The sequence below is a fragment of the Marmota flaviventris genome, chromosome 11 (genome assembly GCF_047511675.1).
Source record: "Marmota flaviventris isolate mMarFla1 chromosome 11, mMarFla1.hap1, whole genome shotgun sequence".
In the NCBI taxonomy this organism is placed as follows: Eukaryota; Metazoa; Chordata; class Mammalia; order Rodentia; family Sciuridae; genus Marmota; species Marmota flaviventris.
In genome coordinates, this window is record NC_092508.1 from 111649963 (window position 1) to 111675059 (window position 25097).

General features: G+C 40.8%; 1 protein-coding gene across 2 annotated transcripts in view; it reads right to left on the minus strand.

Annotated features, from left to right (window-relative positions):
• The window catches only part of Tmem163 (transmembrane protein 163), a 212039-nt gene extending 188631 nt beyond the window's left edge, over positions 1 to 23408 (minus strand). For both annotated transcript variants that reach the window (XM_027954034.2, XM_071619292.1), the window contains exons 1-2: positions 22986 to 23408; positions 16805 to 16924 (exon numbers count right to left, since the gene is read on the minus strand). In XM_027954034.2, the coding sequence (XP_027809835.1) occupies positions 16805 to 16924; positions 22986 to 23187 (322 nt within the window). In that variant the 5' untranslated portion in view covers positions 23188 to 23408. The remainder of the gene's footprint in view (positions 1 to 16804; positions 16925 to 22985) is intronic.
• Positions 23409 to 25097: the final 1689 nt, after the last annotated feature.

Here is a 25097-nt window from a genome sequence, read left to right on the forward strand (position 1 = left end):
ATAGACAATCAGTTATCCTGGTACCATCATTCCCTCCCTGATGTACGATCCAGCCTCGTATATATCCAATTTCCATATCTGAGTGGTCTATTTCTAGACTCTCTAGTCAACTTCCTTGGTCTATATGTCCCTAAAAATATCACAATCTCTACTGCTCTAGTTTTAGAAGTTCTGACAAGGGCATGTATGGTGTTCTGAAAAATCACCTTATCTATTCTTAGTCTTTTATTCCTCCATATATATTTTAGAGCTCACCAACTTCATTGAAAAAAAAATTAGAATTATTAGTGAAACTGCAGGTTAATCTTAGGAGACATGGTATCTTTATTATATTGCTTTCCTAACTGTGAGCATGAGAGTAGAGTTTCTCAACCACGGCACTAGTGGCTTTTGGAGTCACAGAACTCTTTGTTCTGAGAGACTGTCCTGTGCATCGTAAGATGTTTAGCATCAGCCCTGCCCTCTACCCATGAGATGCCAGGAGCACCTCCACTCCCAGATGTGACAATCAAAATGTCTCCTGACGCTGCCAGATGTCACCTAGGAAGGGAGGGAAGTACAGAAGCACACTTGATAGAGAACCACTGCGGGGAGTAAATGCTTTAATGGTCTGTGACTACTTTAGTGATTTTTTCTTTAGTGGTCACAGACCACTCAGGTCAATTTTCTTTTCCCTTGAGCCAATCACAGAAGGTAATTATTTTATGAAACTATGCATTTTACCTAAGTTTTCAAATTTATAGGCATAAAATTATGAAAAATAATCTCAGTTCCTAAAGTTTTCTTCATTATGTATTACACCTGTCATTTCATTTCTAATTACCTTTCATTCATTCATTTTCTTTTAAAATCAATCTTACCAGAATTAAGATTCATTTACCAGTCTTAAAACCATGGCTTTGCTTTTAATAATTTTCTTGTATAATTTTTTCTTTCTTAAATGTATTGTTTAAATGTATTCTTAAATGTATTTCCTTGTAGCTGTTACATTCATGATGTCTACTATTTTTTCTGCTTCTTAGCTTCCTATTTTTGACAGTTTTATTTATCAATTTTCAATTTCTCATTTTAAATTACAAGTAATTCTTTTTTCATTTAATTTTTTATTTGTTCTAACTAGTTATACATGACAGTAGAATGCATTTATGCACTTTGATATAACATACATAAATATAGTATAATTTCTCATTTTTCTGGTTGTACATGATGTAGGATTACACTGGTCATGTAATCATATATGCATATAGGTTCATAATGTCTGATTCATTCTATTATCTTCCCCACTCCAATACCCCCTTCCCTCCCTTCTATCTAATCCAAAGTACCTCTATTCTTCTCTAGCCTGCTCTCTACCCTCTTGTTGTACATAAGCATCCACACATTAGAGAAAACAATCAGGCTTTGGTTCTTTGGAATTGGATTATTTGTGTTAGCATGATATTCTCCAGCTCCATCCATTTACCTGCAAATGCCATAATTTCATTCTTCTTTAAGGCAGAGTAATATTCCATTGTGTATATATACCACATTTTCTTTATCCATTCATCTGTTGAAGGGAACCTAGTGATAGTTTGAGTTCTTCTTTACCTATTTCTAAATAATTCTTAATATTTAAAATAACTTTCATTCTTGTTTAGCTATTGTGAGGTGAGCTGCTATAAACATTGATGTGGCTGCATCACTGTAACATGTTGATTTTAAGTCCTTTGCGTATAAACCAAGGACTGGGATAACTAGGTCAAATGGTAGTTCCATTCCAAGTTCTCTGAGGATTCTACATATTGCTTTCCATAATGGTTGCACCAATTTGCATTCCCACCAGCAATGTATAAGTGTATCTTTTCCTCTACATCCTTGCTAACATTTATTGTTGCTTACATTCTTGATCATTGCCATTCTGACTGAAGTGAGATGAAATCTTAGAGTAGTTTTGATTTGCATTTCTCTAATTGCTAGAGATGTTGAGCATTTTTTCATGTATTTGTTGATGGATTGTATTTCTTCTTTTGTGACATGTCTATTCAGTTCCTTAGCCCATTTATTGATGGGGTTATTTGTTTTTTGTTGTAAGTTTCTGAGTTCTGTATAAATCCTAGAGATTAATGCTTTATCTGAGGTGCATGTGTTGAAGATTTTCTCCCAATCTATAGGCTTTCTCTTCACATTATTGATTGTTTCTTTTGCTGAGAAGAAACTTTTTAGTTTGAATCCATCCCCTTTATTGATTCTTGATTTTACTTCTTGTGCTTTAGGGGTCTTGTTAAGGAAGTCAGATCCTAGGCCTTCACAGTGAAGATTTGGGTGTTCTTTTTCTTCTATTAGGTGCAAGGTCTCTGTTCTAGTGCCTAAGTCTCTGGTCCACTTTGAGTTGAGTTTCAGGCAATGTGAGAGACAGAAGTTTGATTTCATTTTATTACACGTGGCTTCCCAGTTTCCCCAGCACCACTTGTTGAAGAGGCTATCTTTTCTCCAGTGGATGTTTTTGGCACCCTTGTCTAGTACGAGATAACTTGTCTAGTATGAGATAATATTCTTCATAGAACTAGTATGAGATATATGAGTTTGGCTTCATGCTTCTATTCTGTACCATTGATCTACAAGTCTACTTTTGGTGTCAATACCATGTCATTTTTGTTACTATAGCTCTCTAGTATAGTTTAAGTTCTGGTATTGTGATGTCTCCTGCTTCACTCTTCTTGCTAAGTATTGCTTTGGCTATTCTGGGTCTCTCATTTTTCCAAATGAATTTCACGATTGCTTTTTCTAGTTCTATGAAGAATGTCATTGGGATTTTAATAGGAATTGCATTAAATATGTAGAGTGTTTTTAGTAGTATGGCCATTTTGACAATATTAATTATGCCTGTCCATGAGCATAAGAGGTCTTTCCATCTTTTAAGGTCTTCTTCAATTTCTTTCTTAAGTGTTCTGTAGTTTTCATTGTAGAGTTTTTTTCACCTCTTTGGTTAGATTTATTCCCAAGTATTTTATTTTTTTGAGGCTATTGTGAGCGGGGTAGTTTTCCTAATTTCTCTTTCATGGATTCATCACTGAAGTATAGGAACATGTTTGATTTATGGGTGTTGATTTTATATCCTGCTACTTTGCTAAATTCCTTTGTTAGTTGTATAAGTTTTCTGGTGGAATTTTTGTGTCTTCTGAATAGAGAATCATGTCATTGGCAATTAGTGATAGTTTGAGTTCTTCTTTACCTATTTCTAAATAATTCTTAATATTTAAAATAACTTTCATCCATGTGCTACTCAGAAATGTGCTGCTTTATTTCCCATCATATATAATTATATATAGGAGAATTTTAGCTAAATTCGACCTCAAATTATCATTTTTATCATGTTCAAGGATCTTTGCAAAATACAGATTCCTAGAAATTTTAATGAGATTTCTGTTGTGATGATGGAAGTGGTGACACTGTATACCATGAACATGTATACATGTTCATGATGCTGAAGCAAACTTGTTGGGTGCATGGTTCTATAGTGACACATTGAGTCAGTGTTCTTTAAACTGACAGTTCCAAATCACTATTGAGGCATGAAGTCAATTTGATAGGTTATGACCAGCAGTTTTTAAAATAAGAGAGGATAGAAATTATCAAAGTGAACATTTTTTTTCACATTTTAAGAACTCTGACATTGAGTAGCTCACACAATGAACAGCATGATATCATTTAATGGCAGCATTTTTATTTCCTAGTGGCACCAAGAAATAATGTCATATCATAATCAAAAGTGTCTTAGATATGATAACATACAGTATGTATACACATAATACATTTTCTAGGTCACATATGCCTTTCTTACTATGGAAAGCAGTCAAAAATGTTGAAAAATACTGAAGTACATAAGTCCAATCTTTCATGTCTTCACTAAATTTTTGGTTTTTTTCTATCAACTAGTAGAAGGGGATCTATAAAAGTCTACCATTAAAATTATGACCTGTCAATTTCTACCTAGAATTCCATCCATTTTTGATTGGGTGCTTTGAGATTTGTTATTTGATATTGACAAGTGTTTTATATTCTCAGTAAAATGAACCTTTTTTTTTTCTATAGTACCACTCTTTATGCCTAATAATGCTTTTGGTCTTCATTTGTTTTTTTTTTTTTTCTTTGATTGGTATATAGCTACAAAAACTTTTTACTAGTATCTGTTTCAGACTTTTTAATTTAATTTAATTTAATCTTTATTTTTTTAAACTGCTGGGGCTTGAACCCCAAGGCTTCAAATCCAGGATCTCATGCATGCTAGGCAAGCACTCTACCACTGAGCTACACCCCCAAATCCCCTTCTCTAAATTTTACCTGGTTTATGAAACACATTTATACTTTCTGTAACTGAAGAAATGTTTGGTTTTGTTCCTGCATTTTATTTTGCAGAGTATATACTTTTTTTCTGTGTCATTTACTTCACTTTTGTCATCTACTGAATAAGGTAAGTGCTCTAATTCTTTTTCTCTGCCATGGTTTGAATCATATGTCCTCAATCTCTCCCATCAGTTCCCAAACAGTTTCAGATACCTCTAAAACATTGACTATTTTCTGTTTCCTCTCTTTCTGCTTTTGGAATTCTTAATTGTTCACATTGGAACTTATCCTGTCTTCCATGTCTCCTAGTAAACATGAGACACAAGAACCACTTTGTCATACATTCTATATTTTGGTTCACTAGCTACTTCTGGTTTCTGGTTCGCTTAGCATATTTTTCATTACAAACTGTTCTCTGACACTTCCAGAGAAATATGGCAGGGTGGTTCCTCACATTTACTTTTGCTTCTTCTAAACATCCCACTAAACTAGGAGACCAGGAATTTTTTAAGAAGACAAACCAATTAGGAAAAAAATGAAAGAGGCAACAAAAACAATTTTTAGAAGCTAGAAAACATATGGGCAAGTGGTAATTGGTTTAACAGACTCCAGAAAGCAAATGCCTAACACAGCAGTGTGAAAGCAAAAAGGCAGCCCATTTAAACCTGAGGACACCCAGAAAAGGGGGGAATTGGTAAGACAATAAAATAAAGAGAAGAGGAGAGTGTTCAAAGTCTATTTCAAAAATAAGTTTTCCAAACCTGAATACCCCTATGTAGAAGAATGAAGCTAGATCCCTATCTCTCACCCTGCACAAAAGTCAAATCAAAATGGATCAAAATCTTTAGGAATTAGACCAGAAGCCTTGCAACTGCAAGAATAAAACATAAGGTCAAGACTCCATCATATTGGTGCTGGCACTGACTTCCTTAACAAGACACCTAAAACTCAAAAAAATAAAACCAAAAATCAATAAGTGGAATGCCATCAAATTAAAAAGCTTTAGAAAAGCAAATGAAAGGATTAAGAGAGTAAAGAGAGAGCCTACAGAATGGGAAAAAAAATCTTTGCTAGCTACTCTTCCTACAGGAGATTAATATACAGAAAAAAGAAACTCAAAAATCTTTACACCCAAAAAAACAAGTAACTGAACCAATAAATGGGCAAAAGAACTAAACAGAATTTTTTAAAAATTTTTTTAATATTTATTTTTTAGTTGTACACAATACCTTTATTTTGTTTATTTATTTTTATGTGGTGCTGAGGATCGAACCCAGGGCCTCGCATGTGCTAGACGAGCATTCTACCGCTGAGCCGCAACCCCAGTCCAAACAGAAATTTTTCAAAAGAAGAAGTGCAAAGGACCAACAAATTCACGAAAAAATGTTTAACATCTCTAGCAATCAGGAAAATGAAAATCAATCAAAACTACACTAAGTTTTTATCTCACTACAGCCAGAATGGCAATGATCAAGAACATGAATAATAATAAATGCTGGAGAGGTTATGGGGGGAAAAGGTACACTCACACATTGTTGGTAGGTCTGCAAAGTTGTACAACCATCTGGAAAGCAGTATGGAGATTCCTCAAAAAACTAAAAATGGTACAACCATAGGACCCAGTTATACTATTCCATAGTATTTATCCAAAGGAACTAAAATCAGCATACTATAGAAATATATCCATTTCCATGTTTATAGCAGCACAATTCAGAAGAGTAAAATTATGCTATCAACTCAGATGCCCATCAATAGATGCATGGCTCAAGAAAATGTTTTGTGTGTGTGTGTGTGTGTGTGTGCGCACACACACACACATGCTACTTTTATTCAGACATAAGAAAAATGAAATAACAGCATTTGCAAGTAAATGGATGGAAATGGAGAAGATCATGCTAAGTGAAATAAGCCAGAATCAGAAAATCAAGGATTGAATGTTTTCTCTCATATGAAGCAAGAGCAAAATAACAGAAAGAAGGTAGTGGGGGGGATCAGTTATCATACATATATAAGAAAGATCAGTGGAGTAGAACAAGGGGGGAAGGAGGAAGAAAGGGAAAATTATGGAATGAATTTAACAAAATAAAGTTGTAAACATATATAAATGTACCAAGGGGAATTACACCTTTATGTACCAATTGAAAATAAAGAAGGAGTGAAAGGAAGATCAATAGAGTAGATGAGGGAAAAGGGGGGAGGGAGAAGGGGAGGAAAAGTGGGGGGAAATGGGGATCAAAATCAAATTCCTTACATGTATCATTTTGTCAAAATGAACCCAAATACAATGTACAATTAAAATGCTCTGATTTTAAAAATCCAAAGTTTTTTGTAGTTTTCAAGATTCCCTCCCCAACTCTCTACAGAAGGGCAATACCCACTCAGCCACAATTCGCCTACCAGACACTTAGAGAAGAAATGCAAGATTAGGGACTGGATGCACCAAAATGGAATTTACCAACAAAAGAGACCAGCTACATCATCCTACAGTGGACACCAACCACAGCTCATAGCTCCTATCAGCATTTTAATTGCCCTTTTTTGTGTGGGGGCAATACCCAAGATTGAACCCAGGGGTGCTTAACCACTGAGCCACATCTCCAGCCCTTTTTTTGTATTTTATTTAAAGACAGGGTCTCGCTGAGTTCTTAAGTGCCTTGCTAAGTTGCTGAGGCTGGTTTTGAACTCATGGTCCTCCTGCCTCAGCTTCCTGAGTCACTAGAATTACAGGAATGCCCAACTGTACCCAGCTACCCCTTTTAATATAAGCAGATATTCAAGATCACCACTCACAGGATTCATCTTCTAACAAGAACTAAGTCTTAGAGGAAGACAGTGCAAGAAATAGAAAAGTTTCTTTTTAAAAAATCAAAAACTTTCCAGAATATAAGAAAGCATCTATTTTAAAAATCCATATAATAAGAGATGTACAATTTTTTAAATGAGCACACTCATGCAACTCGAAGAAAAAACAAAACTTGATAGTGAAAATTAAAAACTCAATAGAAAAACAAGAGGAGTTGAGGAAATTTCATAGGAAGAAAAAATAGAACCTAGGGGCACTTACAGATAAAAGGGATCCCCAGCACAGCAAGGCCCAGGAAAAGGATTAGGATTCAGAATAGTTTAGGACTTAAACAGCAACACTAGAAATTATAGGAAAATAGAGTAAAACCTTCAGACCTCGTAAGGACTATTATTTCCTTCCCGAGAATTTTTTATCCAGCCATTAATCAAATGTCAGGATTTTTAAAGACATTTCAGGCCTTGCACAGCTTGAAAGTTACACTTCCCATGGTCCTGTTCCTAGGGAGCTAAGAGAAGATATGTCCGCCCCCCACCATCGAGAGCGAACCGAAGAGAAAAACCTGGTATCCAGCAAAACGGCAGCCCAACAAGAAAGAAAAATAAAGGTAAATCCCAAAAAAACATAGTAAAGAGAGATGCAAGGATACAGCTGTGCAGTAGAAAGGGCAACCAGAATGGATCAGCAGTACTCAAATGGATCCAAACGATCATTCTGCAAGAAGAAACAAGTGGAATTATCTGTGCGTCTGTAAGTATCTCAGAGAAGTTGAGATTAGAACAGAAAATAAGAAGTAGAGCTTAACAAGAAATAAATACACAGAAAAGTAAACACAGGAATAAACATATTAAATCCAGAGTAAAAAAAAAAAAAAAAAACTGTGCAAGAAAGAAGTAATCATGCTCCACTGATGGCTCAATGAGTAGAAGTCATAATAATGAAAAAAAAAATAGTTATTTTGCATGGAAATAACTTCATAAAATCAATGTGATTGTGTGGGTCCAGGAGAATAAAAGAATAAATCACCTTCTTTCATCTTAGGAAGCCAACAAATAATGTTTAACCTTGAAAAAAGAATCAAGAATTAGCATTAGTAGCCTGTTATTGTACACATACAAGTAAACAAAGAATTAACTACATAAGTAAAGTGGTTTCTAGTAAAAGGACTAGAGGGAAACAGGAGAAAGAATAGAGATTGTTATAGTTCTTAATTTTTTTGTGACTACATCCAGATTAAACCTCAATAAAAATATCAAAAATACATTGATTATTTTCCAATTGCTCTGTTCAGTCTTCTTTAGTATGCTTGATTCATTTTAATTGTCTATCATATTAAACATACTTATTTTCAGATTTTGTCAGACAATTCTCTCATCTGGAATTCACTTCTCATCATGCTGTTTATATGGCTCTCAATCATGGGAGACCCTTTTCCTGGGAACCCTCTAATATTGGCTTGTGAGCTTATCTTTGGTGTGGTTACATCTGTGGAACACCTGCAGGCCTTTGGTCACTGTTCTGCACCTGCTTCTTTCACATGTTCCAGTTGTATTTACAACTTAGGACCACATCCATGTTAATAGCTCAACAACATTAACTGAGATAGCATTATGGGTTTCTGGGTAAAATAGAGTGTATAAACCTAGAATGTGCTGGGGTAGAGTGCTTGCCTAGCATGAATGAGACATTGGGTTCCATTCCCAGCTCTGGGGTTCCAGGGGGATCTTTAAGGGAAAAAAAAAACCTGGAGTGAATGCTTTGACATGTCTCCCTGACCCTTCTTCAAGGTGTAGGCACTCATTCCCTCAGCTGCCTGGAGTGAGTGCTGTGACAACTGCATCCCTCTCTTGGAACGTGGAACAGTCCTCTACTAAAGGAAGTTGCCTCCCAAGGTTATACCTGTCCCTGGAGCAGCCTATACCTAGGACCAGTCTGATCTCCTGGCATCCATTGGACATCTCCAGAGGAGCATCCCAGCTTGCAAGTCCCTACAGGATGAGCTCCAAGGCAACAGCATTGCAGTTCAACTCTTCCCTCTGTCCTCCTGCTCCCGGCTCCTTTCCAAGGGTTATTCTTTTTTACTTTTTTAAAAAGTTGTAGATGGTTATAATACGTTTATTTTATTTGTTTGTTTTTATGAGGTGCTGAGAATCAAACTCAGTGCGTCTCACATGCTAGGCAAGCACTCTACCCCTGAGCTACAGCCCCAGCCCCCAAGCGTATAAGAGTTCCTCTCAGCCCTTAGATCCCACCCCCAATAAACCTCCTCCAGTACATCTCAGAGTCTCCAGGTTTATTTCCCAAGGAATCCACCTTGGAAAATTCCAACCATAAATTTATATGAGTTCTGCCTCATGGTTATCTAGTGAAAAGCCCCATACCCCCACCTCATCTGCACCTCACACAGAGCTATTAAACAGAGAGCTTCCTCACTGTCCTCCTGGGCTGGTGCATGTGTTTATTTCAGTCTGACCTTTCATTGAAAGTGATGTTTTTTTTGTTTGTTTGTTTTTTTAAGGAATTTACTTTACTCTGGGATCTTAGCTTCCTCCAACTGCCTGGTGCTGGGCAAAGATATTGCTATGGGCTAAAACTATCTTCCCCAAAATTCATATGCTGAAACTCTAAACTCCGGTACTACAGAATGTTGTCTGTATTTGGAGACAGGGTCTTTAAGGAGGTGAATAATTTAAAATGAAGTCATGACAGTGGGCCCTAATCCAACATGACTGGTGCCTTTAGAGAAAGAAGAAATTAGGGCACAGACACACAGGGAAGATGGTGTGAAGACATGGAGAGAGGACAAACAGCTATGAGTCACGCAAAGAGGCTCAAAAGGAACCAACCCCACAGACACCTTGATCTCCAACTTCTGGCCTTCAGAATTATGAGAAAATAATTTCTGTTGTTTAAGTCACTGAATTTGTGGTACTTTGCTGCTGCCGCCTGGGCACACTAAAGCAGCCATATGGACATCATAACCCAAGCTCCTCTTACTGGGACCAGCAATCTTTCCCCACTCTTCCCACCCCAGGGCAGCCTTAGCTTCTACACAGATAGTGCCAATTCACTTTCTATCCTTTGGAAGGTTGGGTAGCTGCTGGGGGTGGTAGACAAATCTGTACAAGATCAGTGATGCCCTCTCCTGAGCACCCCTGTACAACCAATGTAGGAGGTCTGGATTTATTGTCCTACCCTGCTGCCTGGTCATCACCTGCCCACTTAGACCCAAGTTCTTCAAGGGGACAGACTGTTCAAATTCTTGACATCCTGTGTGGATGTCACACAAGAAGAGTGTTCTTCACAGACAGGCAGTGGTAATCACTAATGATTGGATGAATATGTTCCCCCGCTGGAAGGAGGGATGGGTGTCAGGCATGGAGGAAGGTGGAAATGAGAAACAGCTTATTTTATTGGAATGAAAGAAGGTTCTCTCCTTCCCTCTGACTTCATCTGCTCCTTCCAAATCTCAGTGCTCCTATATCTCAGAACAAGGCACAGGACCCAGCAAAGTCACTTCCTGTCCAGGAGGACCTCCTGCAGACATTCACCTTACAAAGGCAGTACCCAGAGGATCAAATCACAGTTTAGCACAGGAGCAGACCAGAAAACCCCTTCTCATTCAACTGGCTCATAAATATGATTGGAAAGAGACTGAGAGGCAAAAGGGAAAGACCTCACAGATCTCCTAAGAAGCCTCCACCCCTTTGGACCCAAACAAAAAGGCAGTATGCCCCACGTGGAATCTAGCCAGGTTTGTCACCCAGCTCCCCTATGCCCCCACCATGGCTGTGAGGCAAGGACACCCTCCTGCTAATGTGCCCTGGCCACATTTTTAATTAGATGCTGTGTGCAGAATGCAACAAGAAAGGAGGCAGAACAGGCAGGCAGCTGCTGAGACCACGCCTCCACTCCTGGCTGGAAACAGCAGCTCTTTGTGAGCTTGGAGACTAGGGAAGATGTGCTCCAACAGAGGCAGGCAGGCGAGACCCTGTTAATGGAAGCCTGGATCTTTCAGTCCAAGTGGCAGTGAAGGGAGAGGGAAACACCAGGGAGCCAGTAGGGAGCAGAAAGGAGAGAGAAGGAGTTCCTGCAACCTAGCCATTTACAAAGCTGAAAATTCCATCTTGCAGTTTCCCTCTTTGCTTCCACTCACCTGACAAAGCTGCTATTCCTTTGTCTGTCACCTCTATTTGCAAACATCAATCCTCAACCTGATGCACCCACGGTAGCTGAGGAATTCATCAAAATTGACTCCATTCTGGGCAATATCTGCAGGCCAACTGTGTTAGGACTGAGAACACTGACAGAAGGCAGAGGCCCCAGCACTGAGGAGTGTATATTAGTACAGAAAGCAATATTGAGACAATCCAAGTATTGTGCATTAAGTGTCTAATCTATGGTGTCTGTGGGGCTATAAGGGAAAGGGGGCTTCTTGGAAGAGGTGATCTTTCATCTTAATTTTGAGAAATAAGTAAAATTTGCCTAGAAAATGAGGGTGGGAGTCAGGAAGCAAAGATGTCTGAGACCAAGGAAAGAGAAGGCATGAATAAAAGGGCAAAGAGCAGAGTGTATATTTGGGGACCACGAGATGCATGTGTGAGCTGGAGTAGCCATAAGTTGGGGGGATGGGAGGAGATGAGTCCAACCAGGAAGAAGCAGGCAAGATAAAAGATAATGATGGGCCTCACAGGAAGCAAAGGGCCAGACTAAAACAACTGCTTCAATCCCCAGCACCATAATAATAATAACAACAACAACAACACTGCTCCTCATTTCATGATGTGCTGTCAGTAGCTAGCAGCACAGAGGGTGGCCAGCACAGGATCTTTGATGACTTGACCACAAGGGTATAAAGAAGGAACCCAGAGGTGCAGAAAATTTTCATGGTGAGGTTCTCAAACCTCATTTCTGCCTGGTCCTCCCTCTGGTTTCCACCTCTCAGAAACCGCCTCCATAGTTATCATTCGAAGAACACACTTACAGGGAGCAAGTTATCCCACTAAACATCACCAGGATGTGGTTCACAACTTCCTGGCCACATCCCCCAACCCACTGCCTCATCACCCGGATCAGCAGCAGCAGGCAGACATTCATGGGGAGGTTATTCCTGAAGATTCTCCACTTCCATTCCACTTCATACAAACAGCAAAAGCAGTCACTTGTGAAGAAGCGCAGGCTGTTTAAAAGACCAGCAAAGATAAGATACTACATCTAGGACTAGAGTGGCAGCCCAGTGGTAGAACACTCACTTTGCACATTTGATGCACTGGGTTCAATCCTCAGCACCACATAAAAACAAATGAACAAAATAAAGGTATTGTGTACATGTGCAACTAAGAAAGATTTTTTTTAAAGGATACTATATCTAACAGTAGGAAAAATTAGAAGGTATATATAGGAATTACACCTGGTCTTCGGTGTTTATAGAAAATGTCTTGCAGACCCCACAAGGCACTGATGAGAAAGGCTGTCTGTGGGGAGCAGAAACTGAGAGACAGAGATGAGCACCAAGTATCCATGGTCTTGTGAGGTTTTTATCACATGTATACACTGCTTTTTTAAATAAACAGTAAATATGAGACCAGCAAACAACACAAAGGATCATTCTACAAGCAGAATTTATGCTGCAGACTTAAGTCTTTGGTTCATGGCAGTATTTCAGAGGTAGAAGCTCTCAGGCATAAGAGACCAGGGGGGCTTCACAAACTTCATTACCAAATGGAGGAAGGAACAGAAAGGGAAGGACTATGAGGAAGAAAACAGGCAGTGGAATAGATCAAAATCACTCTGAGGGATGAGGCCACATGGATGGGGAGGCCTCTTTGAGGAGGAATTCATGATGTGAGACCCTGGAGATGCAGACCTGTATCAAAGGACATGGGCTGCAGTCCTGACAAAAAGTAAATGGTCCCCAAAAGAGAGGGCCAAATGTCAGGTCAGGTTTAAGTCCACTATAACTATATTCAGATGTTACTCTTGGGGTCTCAGAAAGACCCCAGAAGGTCCTGGGCCTTTTTATACCTGAAAATGTGTCTGCCAGGTGAAAGAACCCTTTAGAAAATTGCCAGGCATTTTTTGCTGCATGTATGAAAAAGAAATGTAATTTCATTTTATCCATATGTCAACTCTTGGCCTCACATTTTAGAATAAGTGCACATTATTCTATCATTTTTAAAGGTTAAGAATTTATGCTAAAATTGAATAAATTATTTTATATCCCCACATATAAAAATAAAATCACACCTTTCAAAGATTTTTTTTTTTTTCTAATTCTTAAATCCAGTGATGCACTCAATTTTTGAGTGGGTTTTTCTGAGATGATTTTGGTCTAGAGTGCTTTTCTTTAATGGAGCTATGTATTTTAGAAAAGCATTCCCCTGAGAATATTTCAAATATATCTTCATTTCCCACAGAACAAGCACTGAGTGCCTAAAAATTAACTTGTACTCAAACCTCAAAAATTGAATCAGAATATATTTCCCTCAATCATTCTAATAAAGACATCAATAATGTCAAAACCCTGAGTTTTGAAACTGAACTTCTGTTCTCTCTCTAGCCTCATTATTAAAACAGATATTTTTCCACAGTTGTTCATAACAGGATTGCCATTTTCCATGCTGCCTGCCGATTATAAACAGAATCAATTTTAAAACCAAACTAGGCCCTGTCTGAAATATTCTAAGATGCATTACCATCTGGTTTTATATCAGCATTCAAATAGGCCAAAATCACTGTATTACCAAGGCTTATCAAAAATAGTTCACATATCATTCAATGCACTTTCGAGTCACAAACTTTGAAAGTCCTCCTAATTTTTCAAATGATTTATCACAAATTAACTAGCAATAGGTCTTTTAGTAATTATTAATTGAGGAAACACAGCATACTAAAAACATTTACAAATAAATAGAAAGTGGCAATCCAGTAGGTAAGATAACAAATCCCACTGATCCGAGTAGATGCAGTTGCCAGACACTGTCCTGAGCAAGATAATTTCCACAGGATGACCCGAATGTCTTCAAAAACTGTAACTGAGACCTAAGCCTGGCACCTAAATGTACATTTAGGTACAGTTTATCATTTTCCAAGAAATATTTTCCTTCCAAACAAGTTTTTAAAAAAGATTTTTAATATCTCTCTCAATTCATTTATTTAATAGTCTGGACTATAGATTTCATGCAAAGATAGACGCTGGGCATGCCCCCAACTTTTTATCATCCAACAGTAGAAAGAAGCCATGAACATAAATACAACCCACTTCTCTTCATCATGATTAATACTCCCAACCAGCCACACACACACACACACATGACATACACACATGTATGTGCATCCACAGTTGCACACACTCCAAAGACATTTCTGACACACCAAAGCATCACCTACAGTAATCTGTAGTAATTCTCTTAATAATGCTAGTTGGTTCAACCTGATAATTTTACTGGATAGGACAGGGATTCACCAAGCCAGTTTTCCATTTCATCTACCTCTCTGTCAACCATTCCCTTGGAAAATAAAAGATTGGGGGGCGCCTCTGGGACACTTAAAAAAAATAGATATTTATTGTCACTTCTGAAATGTAGAATTTTCCTTTAGACACTGACTCAAATATAACTTCAAAAGTCAGTTACATTGCTTAATCCCTATTTATTTTCTTTCCATTCTAAACTATGAAAAGGATTACCAAAAAAAAAAAAAAAAAAAAACTATCAACAAGTAAATTATTTTAAATATTTCACATTACAAATACATTTAGGAATCTAGAGTGAAACTAACAACTCTAACAACATAGAGATCATACACACTCACACTCACACACACGCGCGCGCGTGCGCGCATGCTCATGCAGTGAAGCTACTCTGTAGTGCAAGTGGGGGGAAACTTTATCTTCTAAATTTTTTGGTTTAACTAAACCAGAAGTTGAAGACAACTTAAATGTACTATAGAAAATAACACAGCTCATGATATTATATGCCAATGCCCACATTTTCTAGGCAAGAAGTTAGAGATTTAAAAACTTGCTGTACCAAAGGGGTGATATCAAGTTTAAAGAAAAGGAAAAGGAAACTCTTTGCCCAAAGCAACATCCTAACTCTGTAGGCATTATGCAAGTTTTTTTCCTAAAGGAAATGGACCAACATTTTTAAGATAACACAACTGATCAAGTATAACAAGTGAAAACAAAATTTCCTCATAATTTTTCTCTATTGTGAGATTTAAGTATATCAAATGTAACAATATTCTCCCCAAGGAAAGACTTGCTTTTGATTTCTTCACACTTAGGTCTTCATTCAAACACCCACACAAGTAATAACAGCTCTACTGGGCACATGCACAAGTCTGAGTAACTATTATTTCATCTGTAAATCACCTCCCTTCATTCCATTCCTCTTCCTTTACATATGTAAATTATGATGTCTGATCCAGAGCTCCCTACCAGCCACCACAACCAAATTACCCTCCAGGGACATCAATCAGCTTGTTATTCTTGTTTAGTATTTTTATTTAAAGGGAGGAAAGGGGAAGGAGTGGCTGTTTTCAGGAATCAGAATTCCTCTTGATTAAATTTCTGGCTCACTGAAATTTCCTGAAATGCACTACCCTCTGCTTCTAAATGTTTGGCTTTTCTAGAGCCAAGATACACTGTTTTCAATATAAATTGTTTCAAGTAATATATGTCTAGTTTTGCAGGGAGCATTTGGTCAAATTCTAATATTTCCTCTTGGGAGCCAATCCCTTTCAACAGCAGATCCAATCTGACAGAATAGAATTTTAAACAACACTCAGAGCTATAGTTTCTGATGGACACAATTCTTTTTTTCTCCTACTCTGAGACACCTTGTATGATGCTCATCACTTGGAATACAGATCTTATTAGGTAATAAATTTATCATAAAATGTACAAAATACATACTTCTTCTCCCCATCATTAAAAAAAATACAAAACAGAAAGCATGGATTCTACTAAGGTTGAGCGGTAGCTGTCACTACTTGGGTTTGTGAATCATCACATTAATAAGAACAAATAGCACATGCACATTTCCATAGGCTGCAAATGTTGATTGAGAATACACATGCCACAGGGCTTCCTAGTCCCCAGATGAGATTATCTGTAGGCAGAAATTGTTCCATTTTCATAGTTTTCCTTGATTTTAATAAAGGATTGTATTTCTGTGGCCACTGAAAACTTGAGAGAAGACCCTCCTATTTTTTCTTTCATTAAAATGTAATATGATCTTATTCCAAATTTTATGCAAGATATAATTGGTGGGGGCAGGGAGAGGGCTCACTGGTATATTGCACTCATCTTGTTGCATTAGACTCAAAAGCTCTAGGATATTTATTTGTCACATGTCAGTCCAAGCTAAAGGCGTCCACCAAGAGAATATATATTTTCACTGTTCAGCTGGCAGCCAGAATCTACTTCCACAAACTAGCATACTGATGAAAGCCAAGGCTCTCAACTTTGCTTTCCATTTCTTTTTCATAATACCTCTTCCCTCTGCAGAGAAGAGAAGCCATTTTACTAATTTATAAGCACCCTGACTATCCAACCATCTAAAAAAAATTTACTCATCAATAACAGTCAAGTAAAAGCAAAAGTGCATCCCACAGGGTTAGAGAATAAGACAGGCAACACCAGCATGTATTGATCAGCAGACTCCTGATACTCACTGAAGGCAGCTACTGCAAGGGCCAGTGTGACAATAATGGAGAACCAGGATACCCACAATGCCTTCTTTCTGTAGTTCTGAGCTTCATGAGGTTTCAGCCGGGTGCTGCTTTCTAGTAAGCCTGACAAAAATAAGGAGAAAGGATTCCTTATTAAGAAACCCACAGCCAGAGCTACAATTTCTTATCCAAAGATTGCAAACTGACAGCCCGTGGGCCAAGATGTGTTTTGTTTGGCCCACACTGTGTTTTCACAATTAGGAGATTTCACATGAAAAAATCAAGCATTCTGGCATCTCTTGAGAAATCACAGGCATTTGCAATATGAGGCATGTATTTTCTGCAAGGTGATAGCAGCTGTCCTCTTTAGAAAAACTCCACAGACCCCACCACTCCCTGATATCACACCAGACCATTTCCTTGCCCCTGCATCAACTCATGCGTCTCAGGCAGATGCTGCTCCATTCAACCAGGTCCTTCTATCAGAAAAACAGTACAACATTCAATCATCCAGGCTCCTGGGCTGTGGGTACTGATTTGCCCTGACCCAACAGCACAGTCCCATCTTGAGGACTGGTTTTACCCAAAGCAAAGAATCCTGTACTACAAAAGCCCTCACCACACCTTCTGACAATTAACAGAAGGAAATACACAATTTGTTTTTTCTTTAACTACAACCAACATCAACCCAAATTACATGTCACATTTTTTGTCCTCCTTCCTTCGGACCAAGAACACATAAAAAATTCTCAGAATGTTTAAGTGGAGTAAAACTGTTCCACTTAAATTAAGGAGGGAGCTTCTTAGGTAGGCCATGTGTAAGACAGATTTTATTTTTGTCTCCTGTTTTGCACATTGAGAGTCCTTAACAACAGACATCTGTGACAAACCCCAGGCAATGCCCAAGCTTCACCTGCCTTGGGTCAAAGACTAAAACATCCTCAGTGTGATCCTGATTTATATTTCTTTGTTCTCCTTTGAAATAAGTGATAAGTGGCATCTCTTAGTTACACAGACAATCAAATTTTCAGTCATGTGTTCTACCCAAGCACAAGCTTGTTTATGCCATTCTTGGCTAAATAACCCACAATATTCCTTTTAGAGATTGAGCAGCCTTATCACACCAGTTCCAAATAATGAAGGAATTGGTAGCCAAAGCTCAGGCCCATTGGCAAAATATCACAGTGTGAGATATATCAGTCCCACACATCGCCTCTTATGTCTGACCAGCCATCACATGAAGCCTTTAGTTGCTATGGGGGCAGGAAGGGTGTGAGACTTTTCCTTACCTATGATAAAGGGCATGGCCTACTTGCCCACAAGAAGACAGGTTAACAGGAGAATAAAAAAAAAAATCATAACAAACGTATTTAGTCAGAGTTCTAAATGACATAGGAGCCTGCAGAAATGAAGACTCAAGGATTGGGGGAAAGCTAGCTATTTTTATGCTTAGATTAGGTTTTAAAAACAACCATAAAGTAATGTGATTACACAAAATAGAATGAGCTAATGGTAGTAAACCGAGTATGGAAACTCAGCAAGGACTGTCCAGATTCTTCTTGGTGTCTCTACATCGCATTTCTTCCTCTTGGGTGTGGGGCAGGACCCCTTCTGGAATGAAGGTCTTATGATCTGCTATCATAAGACAAGGTACATCTTGTAGCCACATTGAATTTCAGTATGATCAGCTGTGACACAGAAAGGTGGTGTGTGACACGGAAAGGTGGCAGGCAGAAATTGGTGTAATATTGCTTGGTGTTATGGCTGAGTTTAGGGAAGAGGACTCTAGTTTCTGTGACCTGCCTTGGGAAAAAAAAAAAAAAAAAAGAATTCGGCCTTGGAAGAGAAGGGGAAACAGAAGGAAGAAGGGCAGGAGATGGTCAGAAGACATTTTGCTTCTAAGGGTCCTTCAGTTCAGAGGACTCAGCATGCCAAAGTGCCATATTTGGGGTATCATTTTTCTGAGCCCAAATATTGCCCAAAACCACATCCTGTTCAAAAATTATACCAAGGACCCTGCTAACATTTCTTCTCTGCTCCATTTATTTCCCAGACCCAAGTATCAACACTCAGCAAAGCAAGCAGCAGTGTCGAAAAGGCTGCTTAATGACAGCCCAGAGGATGTTTAAGTGATTGAAACCTGCGGGCTTATGTATGATCAAAAGGTGGATGAGAATGCAAACGGTAAGTATAAGCACCATTGCCATCATCTCACTGTAAAAGTCTCCCCAAACCCTCCTTCACAAATGCACTTGGATGGGAAAAAGACAAACCTTCACTCTTGTCAAATTCCACCCTAGGTATAGGTGATTACAAATGAAAAGACAGCATATCCCTTTGTCTCTTCTTCCTTAGCTACTGGAAAAACACCCCATTCTAATTGTTAACTACAAACACCCTGGTCTCCAGGTGAAGTCATAACCTAAAATAAGCAAATCCCACATACCCCAGTAATTTCTTTTCCTTTTCTCAAATGATGAAAAGATCTTCCTCTCCTCCAAGCCAATTGATTTTCAGGAGAAGTAAAGCTGTAATGTTTAAGTATTGACTGAAATAAGCAGGTCATTTGGTAGGGATATGGACAGGAATGATTTCAAGATGCTGATCCACTGGGGGCAAAAACAAGGTTTCTTTTCAAAGCAAGTTTAGTTTTCCAAGAGGCACAATCATGATCTGGGTTTTCCATTCTGCCATATAACATTTTTTTTTCTTCCAAAGCAAATTGAACTCAATAATATACCTAATTGGACCATACATATGGACCCATCCAAATACCTCACCCACCAGGCCAGTGATCCCCTGAATGGAGTTTCAGATGACAGTGATATGGGCTGAACTGCCTGCCAAGGTGGCAGTTGGGTGTTCTTATCAGTAGGTCTGGAGATCCCTCCCGAGATCTGATTCTTGGTGTGCGTTCCCCACAAGATTTTTAAAAGTTTTTAATTGAAGTAATTGCAATGGGAACACTAACCAAAAGAGGAAAGACTTCCCCCATTTCTGGCCAAGTTTTCCTTATTTCCAGTTTATTTTTCCCTTTAAAAATGTAGCCAAAACCAAAAATGGAAAACTTTGTACTACTCAAAGACAAGTGGAACATGAAAACTTTAACAACCTGGCTCATAAGTGAATGGTCCACTCAGGTTCCTGGACACCATGTTGGATGCATATGCACTCACAAGTTAAAAGGATGTGGTGAGAATTCCTAAAGTGCTCAGGAAGCTGTGCTTCAGAGGTCTTCAGAGGTAAAAGGCGGCTAGTGTGGCAAGGCTGAATGGGCCAGCAGAGCAAGCAGGGCTGGATTCTCCCTACTCATGCTTGGCCTCCACATCAGAATTTCAAACTCCATTTAAATTTCACATATTTGCAATTTGGTGTTCTCTTCATGCTAAGCATAGGCCTTTATTAATGAAGAACAGATTCCTTTGTCGATGTGGATACAAATATAAGTGGGAGGTTTAAGCCATACTGGTATCAATTAGTTCCCATTGCTTTCTTCTAAGAATCTATCAAACTTTAATTATCTGCAGGAAGGGGAATTTTTATTAAATAGGAAGCTAATGAGAAATAATAAAATATATTACTCTTTGGTTAAACCACACCCTAAAGTTTGGGACAGAATGATGGGAAAACATTAATGGAGAGAAAACTGAGCATTAAAAGTGGGAGGGAGAAATGTCTTAAACAAACTTGGCCTATTGTGTGTGTGTGTGTGTGTGTGTGTGTGTGTGTGTGTTTAATTCCTTTGAGGTCTTAAACCACAGAGCTCTTGCTCCCTCAACCACAGGCTCAACCAAATGGCACTACAGTACTGACATTCTGAGATGGCAAGGTGTCTAGGAACTAGCCCATGTCACTTCTAAGGGCAAAATGTCTCCAAAATTCCAACACAGAGATTATAAAGCAATGCTTTCATTTCAGTGTGAAGTGGTCCCCAACAGGGTCCAAATAGCTCAGAAGAAAGTTAGGATAAAAGAGAATACCAAATATGGGTACACATCAAGAGTATTCATCCCCTCAGATTCTATAGGTATGTAGGCCCAGAAGAAAGCCAGCCTGGCAGGGCTGAGAGCTGCAAAGCTACCAACTGCCCAGACTTCTTCCCCAATCCTCTCACCATTAGGAAAAAGTAGCAGCACTGGAACCTTTCCCAAGGGATAACAAAAATTGATATTGGAAAGATGAAACCCCACATGAAAAAAAGTAACACAAATACAAAATATCACAATAATCCTCCCCAGGCAATCTTCTGATTTATTTATCTGAAATGACTCACTTATCATTAACTCTTTGCTGTCCGGAGTGTGTCAAACAAAAGAATGTCACATTGACTTTCAGTTAGCTCTCAATGGCACACGGCACTGGGTTCTTGGGGGGACAGGATTCATCCTAACACAGAGGCTGTGTGTGATATGCAATGCTGTCACACTGTGATAGTTTATGAACAGTGCATGCTTTCAGGCTACAATATAATAGAAAATAAAATTCAGTTGACCACTGGCAAATAACCTTGAGAATAAATTCAGAAAGGCTTTTTACACTTGAGCATGTGCTGCAAAATTATGCTAAATATTAACTCACCCTACCACTCTCCCCACCATCATTTTGTGGGGTGGGCAGAAATAGGCCATTTTTACAGATGACCAACCATGCTACAAAATTAAGCTCAACACAGATTTTTTTGCGTTTCTTCAAAAAAAAATAATAATAATTAAATCCTACACTATTAATTACAGAGGGGCAAAGGTAATTTAACACACCCTGTGGTAAAATGTTAAGTTTTGCTGGGCGCTGGTAATTCACCAGTCAGTCATCAGGTCTCAAAGGATATCTAGTTCTGTGAGAAGAGGGGGAGAGACCGCAATCTAGGTGCAGAACCCATTGCAACCTGAGCAGCTCCAGTTCCTGCAGAGCATCTCTAGCGATTCCACAGGAATCACTGTTTCCATGTCACTATTTTACATGCTATAGTTTAGAATTTCTAACGGAGAAAGATCGTGCATCCCAACACGAAACGGAATAAAAATGTACAGGAGATACTAAGAATAGGACAGAAACCTGCTAAGACTAAAATATATAAACCCTCCAGAGCCGACAAAATAAAGCTTCCAAGAAAAGGGGGTGGAGGTGCAAAGCGCTGGCTCCCCATGGAGGGCCTGGCTGCAAGGATCCGATTTCGGCCACTGCGGTTTAACCATTGATTCTTTTCAAGGGGTCCAATTTGAAAGCAGCAAGAAACAGAAAAGGTGTAAACGCGGCCAAGAGCTGGACATTCTCCGCAAGGAATCCAAGTCGAAGGAAACGAAAAAGGGATGGAGGAAGACGAAAGAAACGCGGGAATGAACAGGAGAGTCCTCGCGTTCCATGCGGGCAACTCAAAAAGGACATTGGTTGTAGGTCAGAGGTAGAGTTCGGCCTCTCAGGGTGTTTGCGGAGTGTAAGGCCAGTGTCCTGGGAAGGATTCTGAAAGGGCTGAAGAGGCGCTCTGGGGAATTAGCAGGTTTCGATGGCATCCATTCAGATGAGGTTAGTGACCCAAACCCCCGCAAATATCCCAACCCTCTGCCCCCTCTCCACACAGCAGGGCTGACTGCGGAAACCCGGGTCCCGGTGAGGGCGCGGGAGTCCAATGGCAGTCCTGGCCGAGATTCGCTTCCCTAGTCCCGGCGGTCACCGAGAAAACACCTCCAGGCCAAATCCGCAGGGGGAAGTTTTCCCGGGTAGCCGGCGGGGACAGGATAAGGATCTGGAAAGGGGACGTAAGGAACCCAGGTCCCTCCGAGATAAGCGGGGCCAGCAGTCCCCCGGGAGCGCTCAACGACGAAGGTAAAAAGAAAAAAGAATGCGAGAAAGAAACCGGCTACAGCAAACTTTTCCAGCGGGCGTCGGAGGGGCTGGGGTTGGTTTAGAGGAGGGAGCTGGCCCAGGCGGGGTGGGCCTGCAGCCGGCTTCTCAGGGTTGCAAAAAGGAGCCGCTACCGAGGCAGCACGGGCCGCGGAGGTGGGGATGCAGCCCTCAGCTCTCCGCGCCTTTCCAGGGATGTCCTGGTTCCGTGCCCCTGCACGCTCCGAGGCGCCCGCCCGGGTTCAACCCACGAGTAGGGAGAGGCAGGCCCTGAGCACGCTCCCCATCAAAGGAGCCCGGTGCGGGGTAGCGGTCCGGGAGGCCCTGGGCGGTGCCCGCTCACCTCGATCCTCCAGTCCGTCGCTGAACTGGCCGCTTTCGCTGATCCGCGGCTGCCGCTCCTCCTCGGGGTGCTGCGGCTCGCGCGCAGGGTTGCTCAGCTGGCCCGGGCTGGGGGCGGCAACCAAAGGCGTTGGGCCCCGCGGCGGCGGCGGGACTGCCGGGCCCGAGGGGCTGCGGCGCTCGCTGCCCGAGGCCGGTTCCATGGCGCGGGGCTCCAGATCCCGGCGGCAGAGGCGGCAGCGGCGGTGGCGGCGGCGACGAGCACAGCAGAGACTAGAGTCAGAAGTGCGAGGCGCCGCGGCTCTGGCGGGCGGAGAGACGGACAGACAGACCGCGTGGAGAGGAAGGGAGGGCAGGAACCACGGAGTGGAGGTGCACGGGGGCGGGAATGGGGGGCAGGTCCGCAAGCGGCGGGGCTAGCGCGACCGGCGGCGGAGGCTGGGGCCACGCTGTCGCCGCTGCGCTCCGCCCCTGGGGGCAGGTGTGGGTGACTGGGACCCGCCCCAAGGCGCTGCGCCTGAGCTGGTGCACGGAGGTCGGTGCACAGAGGCCAGTGAAAAGCGAGGGACCGGTTCTGGTCAGATGAGCGGAAGATAGAGGGGCTATTGGTATCTTTGGAAGAGGCAGGCGGCTTGGGTAGTACTTAGTGAGGTCGTGACAGGGGATGCGACCCACCCGTGCGACGGATTGCTGCCCCAAAGGACTCTTCAGACCCAATTCCTCTGCCGTCCGCAAAGCCAGCTGCAGCTCGGGGACAGGAGAATGAGCAGCGCCCCTCATTTGGCATCTTTCTTTTCCGGAGCCTTACAGGCTTCAGAGGCGAACCGGGTCCCTGCCTGCCTGGGCCGCCACACTCGCCGTCCATCCCGAGAAAACGGGGTTCACCTGCCCGAAAGCCTGTTTGTCTCCTGCTTTTAACTCCCCTCTCAGTTTCTCTGAGCACCAACTTAGCCAAGAGGTGGAGAGTCTGATGGACCAACAGCGCTGTAGAAAACGCTTGGACCCCACGGCTTCCCCAATGCGACCTGTCACTCTGTCTTTCTCAACCTGTTCCCTCACCAGCTCATTTCTCCCTCTGAGAATCCTCCTAAAAGTCTCTCCCGCCGGCCCCAGTCCCATCCGTGTTTTCCACCTCCTATCACCCAGAGCTGGTACCCCTGCGAGGTCGCACTGGTCTCCCCAGCAAAGCCACAGCCTAGTCCACGCCCCGCGGACACCTGCTCTCTTGGAGACCGGAGAGGCGCAGAGGAGACCCGGCGGCTGAACAGATTGAGCTTGCATTTAATGGTATTAACATCCAAGCTCTAGAGTCTAGATTTCATCTTTAGGTTGATATCAGTCTCTAAATTTAATCTGAGTACTCTAAATTGCCAATTCCTCTTTTAAAGGAATACGCCCTGTTTTTTTTTTTTTAAGAGTAACCGGTTTCCTTTCTCATTTCCGCTTTACTTGTGATAGAAATCAGGGTGGAATTTAAATGCCTTTGTGATGCAGTGGAAATATCACAGAAATGAGGAGAGTCTCATTTTATTTTTATCATTGTTGTTAATCAGTATCAGATAGGAGTTGATTTTGGTTTCCTTTATCTTTTGACCACTAATTTCTTCAACTACAAACTAAGAGTTGATCTAGGTCATTTCAAATGTCCCTCTTGCCCCCAAAGAAAAAGGAAAACGCTATGATTGTTTGACTTTAAAACATTAAAAATTTCTACCCACTAATCCTTGTTCTGACAATCCTTCAGATATATTTGCAGACACACTTCTCTCTCTCTGTCTCTCTCTGTGTGTCTCTGTCTCTCTGTATCTCTCTCTCTCTCTCTCTCTCTCTCTCTCTCTCTCACACACACACACACACACACACACTTGATTTTATTTCTTTATATAAATTATTGAGAGGAGTTTTATAGAGGATCCCTTTGGTCATGTAGTCAATGACTTTCAAAGAAACGCTTGGAGACTAAACAAAAATGTCCAGGCCTCCACAACTGCTAGAGATTCTGATATCATATTTGATATCATATTGATGTGATAGATCTGGGCTGAAATGACAGACATCTGTTTTTTTCTTTTGTTGGAGGATGGAACCAGGATCCAACATCCCTTCAGCATGC